General features: G+C 31.1%; 7 protein-coding genes across 7 annotated transcripts; 6 read left to right on the top strand and 1 right to left on the bottom strand. All coding sequences in view use genetic code 12, as the record gives it.

Annotated features, from left to right (window-relative positions):
* Nucleotides 1–1,007: 1,007 nt before the first annotated feature.
* SWD2 (WD-repeat containing protein) lies at nt 1,008–2,093 on the top strand (the record flags this gene model as incomplete). The annotated part of the gene is made up of 1 exon (XM_002549807.1): nt 1,008–2,093. The coding sequence occupies one exon, from the start codon at nt 1,008–1,010 to the stop codon at nt 2,091–2,093; it is 1,086 nt and encodes a 361-aa protein (XP_002549853.1).
* Nucleotides 2,094–2,236: 143 nt separating this feature from the next.
* Nucleotides 2,237–3,223, top strand: CTRG_04151 (uncharacterized protein; the record flags this gene model as incomplete). Its single annotated transcript, XM_002549808.1, has 1 exon — nt 2,237–3,223. One exon carries the CDS (start codon nt 2,237–2,239, stop codon nt 3,221–3,223), a length of 987 nt encoding a protein of 328 aa, XP_002549854.1.
* A 3,679-nt stretch (nt 3,224–6,902) lies between these two features.
* On the top strand, nt 6,903–9,716 carry IST2 (Ist2p; the record flags this gene model as incomplete). The annotated part of the gene is made up of 1 exon (XM_002549809.1): nt 6,903–9,716. The coding sequence occupies one exon, from the start codon at nt 6,903–6,905 to the stop codon at nt 9,714–9,716; it is 2,814 nt and encodes a 937-aa protein (XP_002549855.1).
* A 109-nt stretch (nt 9,717–9,825) lies between these two features.
* On the bottom strand, nt 9,826–10,656 carry CTRG_04153 (uncharacterized protein; the record flags this gene model as incomplete). The annotated part of the gene is made up of 1 exon (XM_002549810.1): nt 9,826–10,656. One exon carries the CDS (start codon nt 10,654–10,656, stop codon nt 9,826–9,828), a length of 831 nt encoding a protein of 276 aa, XP_002549856.1.
* Nucleotides 10,657–10,910: 254 nt separating this feature from the next.
* Nucleotides 10,911–11,819, top strand: LHP1 (Lhp1p; the record flags this gene model as incomplete). Its single annotated transcript, XM_002549811.1, has 1 exon — nt 10,911–11,819. The coding sequence occupies one exon, from the start codon at nt 10,911–10,913 to the stop codon at nt 11,817–11,819; it is 909 nt and encodes a 302-aa protein (XP_002549857.1).
* Nucleotides 11,820–12,161: 342 nt separating this feature from the next.
* On the top strand, nt 12,162–14,174 carry CTRG_04155 (DNA-directed DNA polymerase alpha subunit; the record flags this gene model as incomplete). Its single annotated transcript, XM_002549812.1, has 1 exon — nt 12,162–14,174. The coding sequence occupies one exon, from the start codon at nt 12,162–12,164 to the stop codon at nt 14,172–14,174; it is 2,013 nt and encodes a 670-aa protein (XP_002549858.1).
* A 188-nt stretch (nt 14,175–14,362) lies between these two features.
* CTRG_04156 (DEAD/DEAH box helicase) lies at nt 14,363–16,408 on the top strand (the record flags this gene model as incomplete). The annotated part of the gene is made up of 1 exon (XM_002549813.1): nt 14,363–16,408. The coding sequence occupies one exon, from the start codon at nt 14,363–14,365 to the stop codon at nt 16,406–16,408; it is 2,046 nt and encodes a 681-aa protein (XP_002549859.1).
* Nucleotides 16,409–16,912: the final 504 nt, after the last annotated feature.

Raw genomic sequence — 16,912 nt, forward strand, 5'->3', positions numbered from 1 at the left:
AAAGAAAGTCAACAACTGATTGCTCCTTTAGTATGTCGACAAACATAAGAAGAACCTTCCAAATAAGATACCAAATTGGGAACACATGTTATCTTGAACCTTACAAGAGGGATCAACATAAACAATAAGGGGCGATGTTGGTTAGAGAGGGTTCTTCAAAAGATAGTGACAGGTCATCACTATCTATAAAAGCTACTCATCGGGATAGGTTAGTTGAATATCCTGATAAGTAGTAGTGGTGGTTTATTACAAATCACACTTGTAGAGGACCAGACAATCGGGGGAATTGACCAGTCCCCTTCCCTCCTGGTTCATCCTCTATCTATTCCCCCTTGGGTCAGTAGGGGGACGCGATATGGCAACTCAAGAAGAGGGCCATCGTCGAGCTGGGTCGGCCCCACACATACACACACATGTGGGCCCAGTTCGTCCCTTTCCTTTTAATTAGGAGAGGTGGTAAGTGGAGGGGAGGAGCCAACCCGTCATCGTTTGGTTCTTTCCACCACTTCCACGTTAGACATGTCGTCAGATAGGGTCAAAGTCATCTCCAGATAAGTGACATGTTTAAAAAAACTGTATATAAGTGTAGAATTTTAGCAGAAGTTGTTGCAAGATTTAGTTAAATTAGATTAAAAATCATTCAATAATCCCAAATTTATTCCTAGAGTAATATAGTCCATTTTGTTCAGATGTATTATGATGTGATAGCTAAAGCTGTTTGATTGTAATATGGGATTAAGTAATCACACATTATTGGTACAAACGATGTATAAATTACTTTACAGACCTTGATATACTTCTTATTCACAACAGTCGAGGTAGGCATACATTCACATGACTTTTCTAGTCTGTAGTGGTGCAAAGAAAAGTGTGGTATTGATTTGTATCCATTCTAACGAATCTGATTTAAAACGCGTGGGATATGAATAATTGGGACTGAAAAAAAAAAGCTATCCAAAAATATCCCACGATTGATTCCTAATATCAACAATAATCATTACTTAACAATGAGTCGAGTACCGAACAGTCAACCCGTAACTATTACTTCCACAATAGATGCCAAGTCTTTGTCTACATTACAAGCAACTAAATTATTCAATTATCATCAAGGAGCATCAATAACCTCACTAGATTTCGATGATAATGGACAATTTTTAGTATCATCAGGAATTGATAAATCAATACAATTATATGATTGTAATAAAGGTACACATATAAAAAATATTCAATCACAAAAATATGGAGTTCATTCAGCTATATTTACTCATGAAGAATTAAATTGTTTATATTTATCAACACCTGAAAATCCACTGACGGAAGAAAACCTCGATGATAATTCAATTAGATATTTATCATTGAATAGTAATCAATATATTCGATATTTTAAAGGACATAAATTACAAGTTAATAATATTGAAATTAATCCAACTGACAATAATACATTTTTAAGTTCAAGTTTCGATGGAACTGTCAAATTATGGGATTTTAAAAACACCTCACCAGTAGGAAATATTGAAATTGGAAGTAATTCAATTATTGGATATGATCCACAAGGTATTGTAATTGGAGTAGGGGCAGTACAAAATAAAAAAGGGATATTGAAATTATATAATTTAAAAAATTTTGATAAGATTCCATTTTTAATTAAAGAAATTGATATTTTACCTGAACAAATTTGGAATAAATTGGAATTTTCAAATAATGGGAAATTAATATTAATTTCAACTGATTCTCCGGAACATTACATATTAGATTCATTTTCTGGTGATATATTAGCAATTGTCAGGTTGGCAATTAGTTCAAATCCTGATATTCCTATGAATTGGATGAAATTTAAATATCCATATACAGGTTGTTGTACGTTTTCGCCATGTGGTAAATATCTCTTTGTTGGTACTCCCAAAAATACCATCAATATTTATGATGTTTCAAATTTACAACCAACTGGGAATGGAAGACCCGTTATATTATCAAGAACAACTAATGTTTTACACACAACGAATTGTGGGTTACCAAAGATTGTAGCTTTTAATCCAAAGTTGTTTGAATTGGCCAGTGCTGATACAACCGTTACTTTATGGCTGCCAAGTTAGACCTCGCATAGATCACCAATCTTCATTCCAGTATACGGGAAGCAAAAAAAAAAAAAAAAAAAAAAGAATTCCCTCATCGATTTAGATAGACAAATGATTTAGATAGCCAAACAATTTGTATAGATAGAGAGATACGACAACAAATGAATACTTCTATTAAAAGTCTACTAAGTAAGACACCGAAGACTACCAAGATACGATGTATACAACCAGCAGACATAACTCATGAGAGCATACCCATACCTAAACTGTCATTTGAAGGACCGGTATCTTATCGCAAGGCGGAAGAGTTCCATAAACATCCAACATTACAACCATTTCAAATATCAGGATATATACCGAAAGACAAATCAGAAATTAAAGGAGTTGATAGTATGGTTCATAGATGGGCAACTAATAAGTTTTCAATTAATAAATATCCACCAATTTTGAAAAATCAATTTATGATTATACAATATTTCCCAAAAGATCATATAATTTCACAATTTAGAAAATCAAATATTTCATTTATTTTAAATTTATTTCGTATACCTGAATTTAATAATTTCAAATTAGCAAAATCAATAAATGAATATAAAGGAAAATATTCATTTTTACAATCTATAAAAGAAAAACATCTGCCTATTTCGACAGCTTGCGGAAGAACTAATACAAAGAAGAAATTTAGACATTTATTTATTAAAGCATTGGAAAGTAATAAAGAACTTCAAAATGGATATAAACTAAGTGGGACTTATTTGTTTCAAATATTGAAAATCCCCATTAATGAACAAGATGAAAAAATTATAATTGAAGATTATATTAAAATGATTAAGAAAATAACAAGTAATAAAAGTAATATTGATTTATTGAAAAGAAACCAAAAAGATGATCAAGTTAAAAGAAATGGTATTGATGGTATATTTGGGAAATTGAAATTGAATTGGGATGTAAAGAAGTATAAAGCCAATAAAATCAAATTCCCATTTATTGACAAATCACTTGTTAAAGGGTATATATCCAATACTAATGATTCACAACAACTGCAGCAGCAACAACAACAACAACAACAACAACGAAGATCTAATAGAGTAAACAAAAGAAATCTTGAAAAGAGAAATGATAAATCTACATATTCAGTTAATAGATAAATAGAACGTAATATATTTATAAATGTATATACAATTAATGAATGCTAGACGACAAATAATCGTTAGTAATATTCACTTCTTATGTGAAATGGTCTTAAAGCCCCTCAAAACTATGCTAACAATAATGAATTCCCGATCCCAAATCAACATAATTATCTGAAAGTGATGATAACAACGAGTGACTCTAGTTGTTAAGTAATTTATGTAGTGACACCAATGACAAAAAAAAAAAGGATAGTGTTAGTAACAGTAAATCCTTGAATTTTGCGAGATTGGGTTAGTCTGCGTTGGTAATAAAATTAGAAAGAAAAATGGGTTTTATTGAATTTTGTTGAGTTATTTGGAATTGGTCACGTTTACACGACTATTCCAGTAAAAGTATTTGAAGAGGATAATACGAATAGAGATGGTGCAAAGGTAGAGAATAATCCCGACGGACACGGCCAATAATAGGAATGCCTTGCGACAGCGATAATGGAGGAAATAGACTAGCTGATGGAACATAAGATCGGATGAACAAAGGAGTCACAAAGATGATGGACTGGATATATCCGGGATTGTATAGCACTATATAAAGCATATAGATTCCCATGTGTTGAGGATCAAGTATAGAGGGAGGAAGAGGCAGGCATCGATCCATATACACAGATGGGTTATAATACACGACCTACTATTATTGTATAACCGATAGCGCCATAACTTCTTCAGTATTTAAATGGGAAATGAGTAGAGTTTCTTGTATAGGTTGTGTTTAGGGGGTGCCGAAATCAAGTGTGTTATACAGTACTAAGATTGTTAGAGATTAGTCTTAACTAGAGTAGCCGAGAGATAGAGAGTTAAACTTAGGTTAAGTCATTGTTAGACACAGAATCCCGAATCCATTACATTGGAATAAAGAGAACCACCTAATAGACAACCTTTTGTTGTTACAATTAGAGTTTGGTAAAACAAAAGCCGTCAAGTAAAAGTGTTGAGTGCAGGGTATTTCTTGACAATAGGTCAACTGAAAACGTAGATAAAAACTCAATGCTGTAAAATTCAGAATTTGATAACTCATAAAAAGTGGGATTAAAATCATCCTTTATATATTCAACATGGTCTTGCACCATAGACCACTAGCTAACTTAACACACAGACACATGTACAGAAAGATATCCTTTGTTGTGAGTTTCCCATCTCTTTGTCTAGCTTCCTTAGTAATAACTATTCCCCACACATTCAAGTGTTCGTTGTTGAGCCGCAGCTATCACAATTGACCTTCTGTAGATTAAGAGACGAAATGAGAGACACACATCTTTAGTGACTATCACGTGAGTTAAACCCTCCTCTGATGTGGTTTATTTCAATTTAAGCTAATAATAATTAACTAACCATCTACGAATTTAATTTATAAAGTTGATGACATAATATTTGCAACATTTCAATTAATCTCACTTGCTAGTCATTCATTTTCAATTGTACACGACTACGCACTGGAATTTTATTGTGTATAAATATCACCACAATTTTCCTCATTTTTGCTTCACAATTTTTCTCGTTTCTGTTTCTCTCCACTTTTTTTTTTCTTTTATCAAAGTCAAAGTCAAAGTCATGTTATCATTCAAGTCCAGAGTAATTGCCATAAATGATTCAAAGTAAGTATATATAGTTATTTTTTTTATTTATTTATCCTATATTTATATGATTTTTTTTTATATGAAGAAGTATCCTTATTTTTTTTGTCCCAGAATGAGTTATTCAAATTTATTGTTTAGCGAATTTGTTACTATTATTAACTGTAGGTTATAAATCCATCATTTTTTTTTCCTTTGAAATGTTATGCTATATTATGATTTGTCCCTATTCCAAATTTTCTATTTTCCTCAAATGATTCCTCAACCACACGTATATATATTGATAAGATTTAATGAGAAAATGCAAAGTGAAAGAGAATTTATTTCTTTGTTTAGAGTATTTATCCTCCTTTCCTTGTTGTCCCTATTTGCTAATTTCCCCCTTCCTTGCACAGAGTGTCCGTGATATACTTTCCACTACGACATTTCAGTTTTCTTTCTAAATTTGTTTTATTATTATTATTATGTATCCGTGATTCTTTCCTCAACTACCGATAAAAGAGAATACAGTAAAGTGAAAATGTGTTACGAACATGAAATTTGCTCTTCCAATTAATGATTAATGTGCTTAATTCCCTATAATGTTTTATGATTTTTGTCCGTGTTTTTTTATATTATTAATCTCCACCTTCCCTTGATTAATTATTTGAAAGTTTTGAATATGCGATTATGAATTATTTCCTTTTCCCATCCTATTTGCCTTTCCTTTATTGATCCTGTTCTGTTGGAGCACCAAATAAAGCTAATTAATTTTATGGATTTTTTTCTTTTCTTTCTGATCCCAGTCCATCCATCCTAGAATTTTTATGCCACCAATGATCTAATCCAATTCCTATACTAGTGTATTTGTTTTTATATTTCAATTCCTTACTACAGACAAGAGGCCTAGATGTTTTAGTGGGTAAGTATTGTGATCCCTATTTTTTTTTTTCTATTTTATTCTTTATTAACTTTTTTTTAGTTAGAGTAAGTTTTCTTTCATTTTTTATTTTATTTTATTTTAACGTTTTTTTAGGATAACCAGTTTGTTTGTTTCATTTGAACTAAATGGATGCAGGAATGATTTGAAGAAGATGATTATATTTTACAAAGAAGAAAAAGATACTGTGTTTATAAAAGAATGAGTGTATTGTTGATTAATTACTTTGAATCATTTAACTCTGGTCTTGGGTGATTTTATTTTTAACGTGACTTTGACTATTAATGGACTTATATAGGTTTTATTAGAATATTACATTTTGATTATAACTTTTTTTGTTGTATATTTCTTGTGATTGTAGATTTTGATAATCGAGTGGGTCATTCGAGGTCGTGTCGTTATGGCGTGTTTTTTTTTTTTTTTTACAAAATGGTTCCAAACCAGGACAATATTGATCACCAAACTTTTTGTGTGACTGTAAATTAATATTAAACGAACAATGGGTGGAAGAAGGGGGCCGAAATTATTTTTTGACTAGGGCGAGACCAGGGCACACACACACACACACTCACTCACAACCTTAAGACGGAAATATCATTTTAGTTCGATTTGATCACGAGATTCTTGTACAGTACCGTTTGATACTCAAGATATTAACTCTATTTAGATTAACATGATGGTTTTTCTATTCTCTTCTACTGTTGACTTGAAATTATAAATACTTTCCTCTCTGGCTGTGTTTGTTCTTTTCCTATGTATGGAATTTCAACTTGAAATTTTCACATTCTATTTTATCACCCACTACACAAAAAAAAAATTCGTTCTACGTGTTGCCCGTGTGATATAACTTATTTTTTCTTGTTTGACTGTCTCGCCTCCCCTGTACCACCTCCACCTCCGCGTCGTCTCTCTCTGCCTCCCTCCCTTACCCCCTAAAAAAATTTTTTTACAGCCCAAATCAAGTAATAATTTTTTTTTTTTATTGTTTTTTTTTTTTGTTGCTGTCAACAAATATCGAATTCACAGACAACCAATTGATTGTTTCACACTAGTTCAATAGTCATTAGCTTTCGTGTTTCCTATTAATTGATACTAAAGTCGGCTGATACAGATACATACTTACCTATTCTACGTGCTATAACCGACTATGACATTACCAATTCAGGATTTAGAACCTGATTTTTATATTGCTGTTGATTATCCAATTGATCAAGGTAAACCAACCAATCAAGCAACCAAGAATTTGGAGAAATTGATCGATTTATTATACGATAAAGGTTTCGCCGCTCAAATTAGACAAGGTGATTTGACTCAATTATTGGTCTTTGTTAAATTATCTTCTTATAAATTCTCTGAAGAAGCTGAAAAGGATTTAATTAAGAATTATGAATTTGGTGTTACTGCAAAAGATGACTTGTTTGCTTCAAAATTAAGAATTATTTACAATTATTTAACTAACCCTGTTTCTTGCGATGGTTGTGGTTTAACTCCTCAATCTGGTGAATGGCAATTCATCAATAGCATTGTTCCAATCACTGATGCTTTTCTTGAAACTACTTTTGTTGAAGATTTGAAAACTAATGTTTTATCTCAACCTCCTTTATCTACCAATGAAATAAAACATACTTACGGTACTCAAATTGCTCTTTATTTTGAATTTATTAAACATTACTCCTTTTGGTTGGTTTTATTATCCATTTTGGGTTTGTTTTCTTATGTTAGACAAAATCAAAGATTCCTGATGGCTTACTCGATAACTAATTTGATCTGGGGTGCCGTATTCTTGAGTTCATGGCATAGAAGAGAACAACATTTGGTTAATTCTTGGGGTGTCCAAAATTGTCATTTAATTGAAGACCACAACACCGAATTGGCTAGAGTTAATGAAAAATACGAAGAAAAATCAACTTATTTCCATTCAAACAATTCAGATGGTATTAGATTTTTCAAGCAATTAGCTTTTATTCCAATTGCTTTAGGTTTCACTGCTGTTTTGGTTAGTTATCAATTGGCTTGTTTCTGTATTGAAATCTTCTTGACTGATATCTACAATGGTCCAGGTAAATCTTTGTTAACTTTATTACCAACTGTCTTAATCTCCGTTTTTGTTCCAATTTTAACAATTGTTTACAATGCTGTTACTAATATTGTCATTAAGTGGGAAAATCATGATAATGCCTACAGCAAAAACAATTCCATTTTAGTTAAAACATTTGTATTGAATTTCTTAACTGGTTATGTTCCGTTGATTATTACTTCTTTTATCTATTTACCATTTGCTCACTTAGTTCAACCACATTTAGGTGATATCAAAACCTCAATTGCTTCCTATGTTGGTGAAAACAGATTTTATTCCAAATATTTGTTACAATTGAAAAACCAACAAGAATTCCAAATTAACCAAGGTAGATTAAACAACCAATTTTTCTACTTTATTTTCACAAATCAAGTCATTCAAATGATCTTGAAATATGCCCTCCCATTGATTTTAAGAGCTGTCTTTAACTTTATTGATAAAGTTCAAAAGAAACCAACTTTGGACACTAAGAACGATAACCCTGATGAAGCTGTTTGGTTACATAATGTTAGATTATCCTTGAAATTGCCAGAATATAATGTTGATGATGATTTCAGAGGATTGGTTATGCAATTTGGTTACTTGGCTCTTTTCGGTCCAGTTTGGCCATTAGCTTCTATTGTTTGTATTGTATTCAACGTTATTTTCTTTAAATTGGACACATTTAAGTTGTTGAATGGTAAGTATTTCAAACCACCTGTTCCAAAGAGAGTTGATTCTATTCATCCATGGAACTGGGCACTTTTCTTGTTGGCTTGGATTGGTTCTATTATCTCACCAGTTGTTACTTCATTCTACCGTCATGGTACTGCTCCACCAAAGACTTTGGGTCAATTTGCCTTTGACAAAGCTAGTATCCATGTTTCTTCCACTGTTGCTTTGGTTTTATTGATGTTTGCCTGTGAACATGGATTCTTGGTTTTGTCATATGCTTTGTACAAGTTATCTTCTTTATTCAAAAGTCAAATCGAATGGGAAAATGATTTTGTTGATAATGATATTAAATTAAGACACGATTATTATTCTGGTAAAGTCAAACCAACTTTCAAAGTTCATCCTGATGAAAGATGGGATAAATTTACTGTTGCTTCTACTTTAGATTTCTCCACTCCGAAATCAAGTGTTCCTACCACTGATGAAAAATCTACTCCTGTTGAAACTATTGGTGAAACTAACAAGGGATACCTGACTTCTGCTGAGAAATCTTCAACCACTGTTACTTCTCGTTCTGATAAATCAAAGATTATCGAAGAAAAAGAAGCCTTGTTGAAAGAAAAGGAAAATGAATTGAACGAATTGGAAAAATCTAGAAAAGAATTGGAAAATTTCAAAGACCCTACTGATAATGTGATTACTTCTAAATCAAGTGCGGATGGTAAACCTGTTTTTAGTACTATTGATAACAATACTCATATTTCAGATATTGAAAAGAAGACTGTTGATGCTGCTGAATCTGCTGTTGCAGCCACTACTGCTGCTACTGCCGCAGCTGTCACTGCCGCAGGTGCTACTAATTCTTCTTCTTCTTCCACCACTGCTGCTCCTCCTACTGTTGACCCTCCAACAGTTCCAGCTGCCAAATCAGTTGATACACCAACCACTCTTGATCCAGCTAAAGTTAGTACTCCTACTGAAGTTGCTTCAGTTAATAGTAAGTCATCTTCTTCTGTTAAGGCTCCTGCTAGTGTTGCTTCCTCTAATGCCACTGGTAACTCACCAGCAAGAGGATCTTCACTCAAAGACGGTGTTCATAAAACTAAAAAGAAGGTTTCAGATGTTGTTCATTCAGTTGAAGATAATGCCGATTATAAGAAGTTTGTCAGTGAAGCAGAAAAGGAAGCCAAGAAATCCAAATCAGGACTTAAGAAATTATTCAAGAAGTAATAATAGTTTTTATTTTTGTTATCATAAAAAAAGTATATATATATAAAAAAAAATGTATTGTACTTTTATAATTATTATAGTTTTATTTTTCATATATTTTTCATACAGTTTATATTGTTGTTGCTGTTGGGGTTTGTTGTTTTGGAGGTCTTGCTCCAAATATAGTAGTACCTACTCTAACATTAGTACTTCCTTGTTTAATTGCTTGTTCAAAATCATTACTCATACCCATATTCAACTGTAAATCCAAGTTGTATTTTTCATCTAAAACTTTCTTAATTTCAACCAATTTTTTGAAATCTTTATTTTCACCATCAGAAGAAACAGATTCATTAAATGAACCAATGGTCATTAATCCCAAAATTTTTAATTTCTTACATTCATCACTAATCAAATATTCAATAGTTTCTTGAATATCTTCAATTTTCAAAAATCCAGATTTTTGTTCTTCTTCAGAAGTATTAATTTGTAAATAAACATTAATAACATCACCATCAATCTTATCCCTTGAATTATTTAATTGTTTACATTTTTTAAAAGAATCAATGGTTTCAACAGAATATAAGTTTTTAACATGTTTACTTAAATCTTTACATTTACCAGATTGTAAACCACCAATAAAATGCCAATTTATATCCTGAGGTAATTCTTGAGATTTTGAAATCAATTCTTGGACATAATTCTCACCAAAATGACGAACTCCAATGGAATATAAAGCCATTATATCAGATGATGGTTTAAGTTTTGAAACGGCAATTAATTGAACATTTGAATTGAGTGATTTGATTTGAGATAACACAGTGTTATAATTGCTGATTAATTCTTCTTTACGAGATTCTGTCGGTTCTGGATAAGTAGTAGTTGAAGTAGACATAGTTCTTGTTATTAGGGGTCTAATGATATGCGATCTTATTGTTGTGGATACCAATCTATGGATCATCTGGTCTTTCTAAGTGTTGGTGTTGATGATCATTCATGGATGAAATTTTTCAATAATCGTTTGGGTTTTTGGCGTGGATTGGGGTAGACAACTAACAAATTCCTGCACATAATCCACCTCACATCATCGCAGGATTTTTTTTTTTCTTCTTTGAAATTCGTTGTGAATTTTTTTTTTTTTTCATCATCACCATCATTGACTTTTAAGATCAACTTTCTTTTTAGGGGAATCAACCAACAATTAATAGTATCAAGATGACTGATTTTGTTTACCAAGGAGAAGACTTTGACGAAAAAGTTAGAAAACAAGTTGAATTTTATTTCAGTGATAGTAATTTACAAAGTGATAAATTTTTATGGAAAATTTATGAAGCAAATGATGGATGGGTTGAATTGAAAACCATTTTAACATTTGGTAGAATGAAACAATATAGACCAGAAGAAAAAGTCATTGAATCATTAAAAAAATCTGAAAAGTTAATTTTATCATCAAATAATGAAATGATTAGAAGAAAAGATCCAATTAAAGATTTTAATGAAATTAAAAATACTAAAAAAAGAAATACTTTACATATTGAAGGATTCCCAAAAAATTTATCTCAAGAAGATGTTGAAAATTGGGTTAATGAAAAATTAATTGATTCATTACCTAAAGAAAAAGAAATTTGTTCCATACGTAGAATTAGAAGTAAAGTTAAGAAGGAATTTTTTGGTGTTGTTGATGTTGAATTTAAAACTCAAGAAGATTGTGAATTTATATTAAATAATGTTGAATTATCTTATCCAAAAGGTGTTATTACCAAAGAAGAAGCCGAATCTATGGAAAAGAAGGATTTCTTAAAAAAAATGACTTTATTGACTTTCCAAGAAATGAGAGAAAGTGGTAAGAGATTTGGTGTCAATGATGTTACTAAAAGAAGAAACAGTTTTAATGATAAAGGTGGGAACAAGAAATTCAAAAAAGGACATCATAATAAGAACAACAAGAATGATGAAAAGAAAGAATCTGATGAAAAACTTGAAAAAGTAGATGAAAAAGAAAATCAATCCACTGAAGTTTCCCAAGAAACCGAAGCTACAAAGGAAGCCGAACCAGCTAAGGAAGCCGAACCAGTCAAGGAAGCTGAACCAACTAAGGAAGCTGAACCAGCTAAGGAAGAATAAATGGTCTTATCACATCTTGCTAGTAAATAAGATTGATTTTCTGTTTTAATGATTATATTAATACATCCTTTTTGTATGTAAACTTTTACTAAAGTTGTAAATAAATAAATAAATAAATAAATACAAACATGTTAACGGTTATAACATGATATTTGGTCACGTGATACAAGCACGCTTTTATTTTATTGTGTATACGCGTGTTTATTTGCAAATGCGACGCGTTGAACGAAAATAAATTTTTCGACTTTTTTTATATTTTTAATTTTCATCATTTTCAACAAACTCATCGTAAATTCAAACAATCCATATACTTGGTAAAGAAACAGGAAAGAGAAAAAAAAAATGCCGATTAGTGAAGAGTTTAAAACAGAAGTGGGTAGTGCTTTTGGTCCTAGCATTAAATTATCAGATGAAGAATATGAGAAAATTCAATGGTTATCAGATACGTATGAAAAATCAATTGAAGATTTATTCTTGGAATGGGAATCATTTAACGTTACTGAAGTTCAACAAGATTTAGATTTGAATTTGGATAGTTTGAATCAATTGCAAAGTTATTTACAAACAAAATTATCCAAGAATCAAACACCAAGTTTTAAGAAAATTAAAGATGGAATTACATTAGGTGGATCAAATAAAAAATTAAAGAGAAATAATAATGAGCTTAGTAGTGGTGGACATATTCCAAGTACTCCGTATTTGAAAAGGAAAAAACTTGATGATGAATTAGGAAGTAATGGATTGAATACTACACCTGATTTTAAAACTCCTATGGCTTATGGAGTTACTAGTTCTCCTGGTGCTACTGATTTTGAAACTGCAAATAATACATTTGCTGGGAATAATAACGCATCTAATTCATTATTGGAAACATTAAATCCTGAAATTGATGAAATTGAAAATGATGAATTACCAGAAGATAGACCATTTAAATTGGCAACCAATTTTGATTCAACTAAATTTAAATTTCGTACGATGCAAATGAAATTATTAGAAAGTGCAGATGTTTTAGATGATCAAATTGATAGAATGATCAATTTATATCAAGAACAAAATAAAACTGCCGATTTGCAATTTGGAAATCCTTGTTTAAGTACTCAATCTGATATTTTATGTTGTGGTAGAATTGTCCCAGATAATCCAATGTATGATAAAGAAATTCTAAATAACACCAGTTTATTTTTAGAAACATCAAGAATGTCTGGTATTGGACAAAGAGTTCCTTTGAATATTGATAACTTAAAATCATATTCCTTTTTCCCAGGTCAAATTGTTGTTTTCAAAGGGAAGAATCCAAGTGGGAAGTCGTTCATTGTTGAAGAAAATATGTCATTACCTCAATTGGGTGCTCCAGTTACAAGTAGTGATGAGTTAAGAGAATTTGAAGAATTACAGAAATCAACACAAGGGTTGAAATTACTAATTGCTTCAGGTCCATTTTCAAATCTGAATAAATTGAATTTTGATAAATTAGAACTTCTTATTAATCAAATCAATACCAAAATATTGCCAAATGTTGTTATTCTCAATGGTCCATTTTTGGATTTAACCAATAAAGTTATTGAATCTGGTGATATTGAAATTGAAAAATCTCAAGAACAACCTAAAAATCTTGATGATGTTTTTAAATTACTTGTCACTCCAGTATTAAAGAAAATAGATCCAAAGATTCAAGTTATCTTATATCCAAATTTGAAAGATACTTGCGTTAAACATTGTTCATATCCTCAAGATGCATTTGATAGAAAGAAACTTGGATTACCTAAAAATTTCAGAGTTTTCCCTAATCCAAGTAGTTTTCAAATTAATGAAATATTAATTGGTAATTCCAATTTAGATATTTTTAAAGATTTACGTGATGTTTTCAAAGAAGACACCGAAGTATTATCTAACAGCAATAGATTTGAAAGAATTATTAATCATATGTTTGAACAAAGACGTTATTATCCTGCATTTCCAGGTTCAATAGCTCATCAACCTAAAACATCCAATACTGAATTATTTAATGGTGCGGAAGGGGAGCATTTAGATGGTTTGACAGTTGGTGGATCTTCATTGGAAACTCCATATTTAGGATTAACTGAATTAGGTGATTCATTACCTGATATTTTAATACTACCTTCAGAATTGAAATATTTTGCTAAAGTTGTCCAAGGTGTTGTGGTTATTAATCCAGGTTTATTCATTAAACCAAGTAAAGATCCAAATAGAGAAGATGGTAATTATGCTGTTGTTCATATTAAACCTCCTAATTTAGAAGATGATGAAAATAATGTTGACTCGATCGATGATACAAATACTTTATATTATCATAATGTTTATAAAAGATCTCGTATAGATATTTACTCGAGTTAATAAACAAAGGTTGTAATAGTTATAGATAACAATCAAGTATCGTTCACATGGTAGTACTCCCGCGAGACGAGTAGAAATCGTTGCCGAAACACGAACCATCAAAATGCCATAAAAAAAAAAAACTGGACCTATTTTACTCTAGTCAGCCTTTCCATACTTTTATCATATAACCTCGACGTCCGCTACCAATGATGATGATATTTCCTAGATGTATAAGCAACAGGATATCATTTTATAAATATCTAACTATCCACCGACTACGTCATACATTTTCTTTGCGAGATTATCAAGAAGAAGCAATAACCAAAATCCTTGACGCGTCTAAACGTGGTATTAAACGACAAGCCATTGTTATGGCCACGGGAGGTGGTAAAACTGTTGTTTTCAGTCATTTAATCCCTTTACTTCAAGGGTCCCAACAAAGGGGTAATAAAACATTAGTATTGGCACATACGCAAGAGCTCATTACTCAATCAAGAGATAAAATTTCAAGAATAAATCCTGATTTAAAAGTAGGTGTTGAAATGGGTAGGATGAAATCAAATGAAGATGATGATGTAATTATTGCTTCTGTTAATTCTATATGTCGAAGAAATCGAATTGAAAAATTTAATCCTGATGATTTTAAAACTATTATTATCGATGAATGTCATCATGCTGTTGCTAGTAGTTATAGAAAAATTTTAGATTATTTTAAAGCTGGTGATAAATCAACTGATGTTAATGTTATTGGATTAACAGCTACTTTACATAGAATGGATGAAATTAAATTAGGATTGGTATTTGATGAAATTGTCTATGAAAGAACTTTACAAGATATGATTAATAATGGAGAATTGTGTGATTTTAAAGTAAGTGATGCCCTGATTAAGACATTAGATTTAACTGAAGTTAAGAAATCAAAAGGTGATTACGATAGTGCCAGTTTATATTCAGCATTAACTGATGTAGATATAAATGATAAGATCTTATTAAGTTATATGAAAATGAAAGAAGAAGGGACATATAAAAGTACATTGATATTCTGTGTAACAATTGAACATTGTCATGAATTATGTGGATTATTTCAGTCTCAAGGAATTGATGCTCAATATGTATCGGCAAATACTACACGAATAGCAAGAGAAGAAATTGTTGAAGATTTTAAAAATGGGAAAATTCCAATATTATGTAATGTTGGGGTGTTTACTGAAGGTACAGATATTCCAAATATTGATTCTATAATACTTGCAAGACCTACATTATCACAGACTTTGAAAGTACAAATGATAGGTAGAGGATTAAGACATTATCCTGGAAAGACACATTGTCATGTGGTTGATTTAGTTGGATTGACTTCAGCTGGGCTTCATTTAAAGCCGACATTAACCGGAATGGAAGCAACAGACGGATCAAAGAAATTCAAAGAAGGAGAGAACGATGAAGAAACTGAACTTGAATATTTAGAATCCTTACAGAGTATTCAAGATCGTCGAAAGCATGTTATTAAAAGAGTTTTAGATTATCATAAACAAGGAGTATTACGCTTTTCAACAGTAAATGGATTAAAAATTTTCAAAGAATATTTACTGGATATTGAAGTTATTAAAGACATTTTCTTAAGAGGTCCATATTCTTGGGTATTACTTAAAAATGGGAAAAGTTCCTGGGGTTTCAATGAAGATAAGAATGAGTATCTTTGGGGTGTGAGTATCAATAGTAATGAATATTTCTTAACTAAAATGATTCCCAATGCTGCTCAACCAAAATTTATACTTTCACGTCATAGTAACACCGTCACCGATAAGGAAGGGAGTAGTAGTGAAATCGAAAGCGTAATCATTACAGAAGGTGTACACAAACTTCTTGATACATTCAAGGAAAATTATCCTAAACAACATCAATTAGCTAAAAAATCCAATAGTTTTGCAAGAAGAGCAACTAAGAGACAAGTTGAATACATAATGGCTACCTTAAATGAAAAGATAATAAGAGAATGTGCCGTGAATAATCGAAATAAGGATAGGTTTAGTGAAATTCTTAAGCGATTAATTGAGAAACAACCTTATGTACTTATTTCAAATTTGGTATTTGCATTAAAATATTCAAAATCCGCATTTTATGCTCTTGTTAAATCTAAACAGTTGATCACTGCGGCTGCAAAAGAGTATGATGGAGAGAAAAGTTTTCTGAATTATAAAACAAGGGGTTCATATAGCTCAAAAAAGACACTGTCTTCTACAGCTGCTCGCTGAAAGATTGTTTGTATATAGTAAAATAGAACTGTTTCAAATGTAAAATAGAATGTTGATGGTGTCGGTAAGTGAAATTACTTCGCACTAAAACCTAGGACGACTCTGAAACTAATTTAACTCAAATGAATTAATTTCTAGAGTATAACGCAGCAGTGAATACGCCACTAATGAACTTAATACTTCTCTTATTAAAATACAGTGAGTGATCTAAAGATAACCAGGTTTCTGGGAGAGACTTAGTTTAAGTCTATTTTTCTTTCAATTAGTTCCTTATATTCACTTAAACATCGATACTATATAATTATAACAAATAAAACATTTACTACTTTTCTCTCATTTATATTTAATCCAATGACCATTCGTCCAAGTGGATCGATAATACTTTAAACCAAACTAATGAAAATCAAACGATTTCATAACAAATAACATTTCAATCAATAATAAACAAAACTTTCCAATTTGCAGTATATTGCATAAATCAATATCCATTACTGCACAATTCAC

The sequence above is a fragment of the Candida tropicalis genome (assembly GCF_000006335.3).
Source record: "Candida tropicalis MYA-3404 genomic scaffold supercont3.5, whole genome shotgun sequence".
Classification (NCBI taxonomy): Eukaryota; Fungi; Ascomycota; class Pichiomycetes; order Serinales; family Debaryomycetaceae; genus Candida; species Candida tropicalis.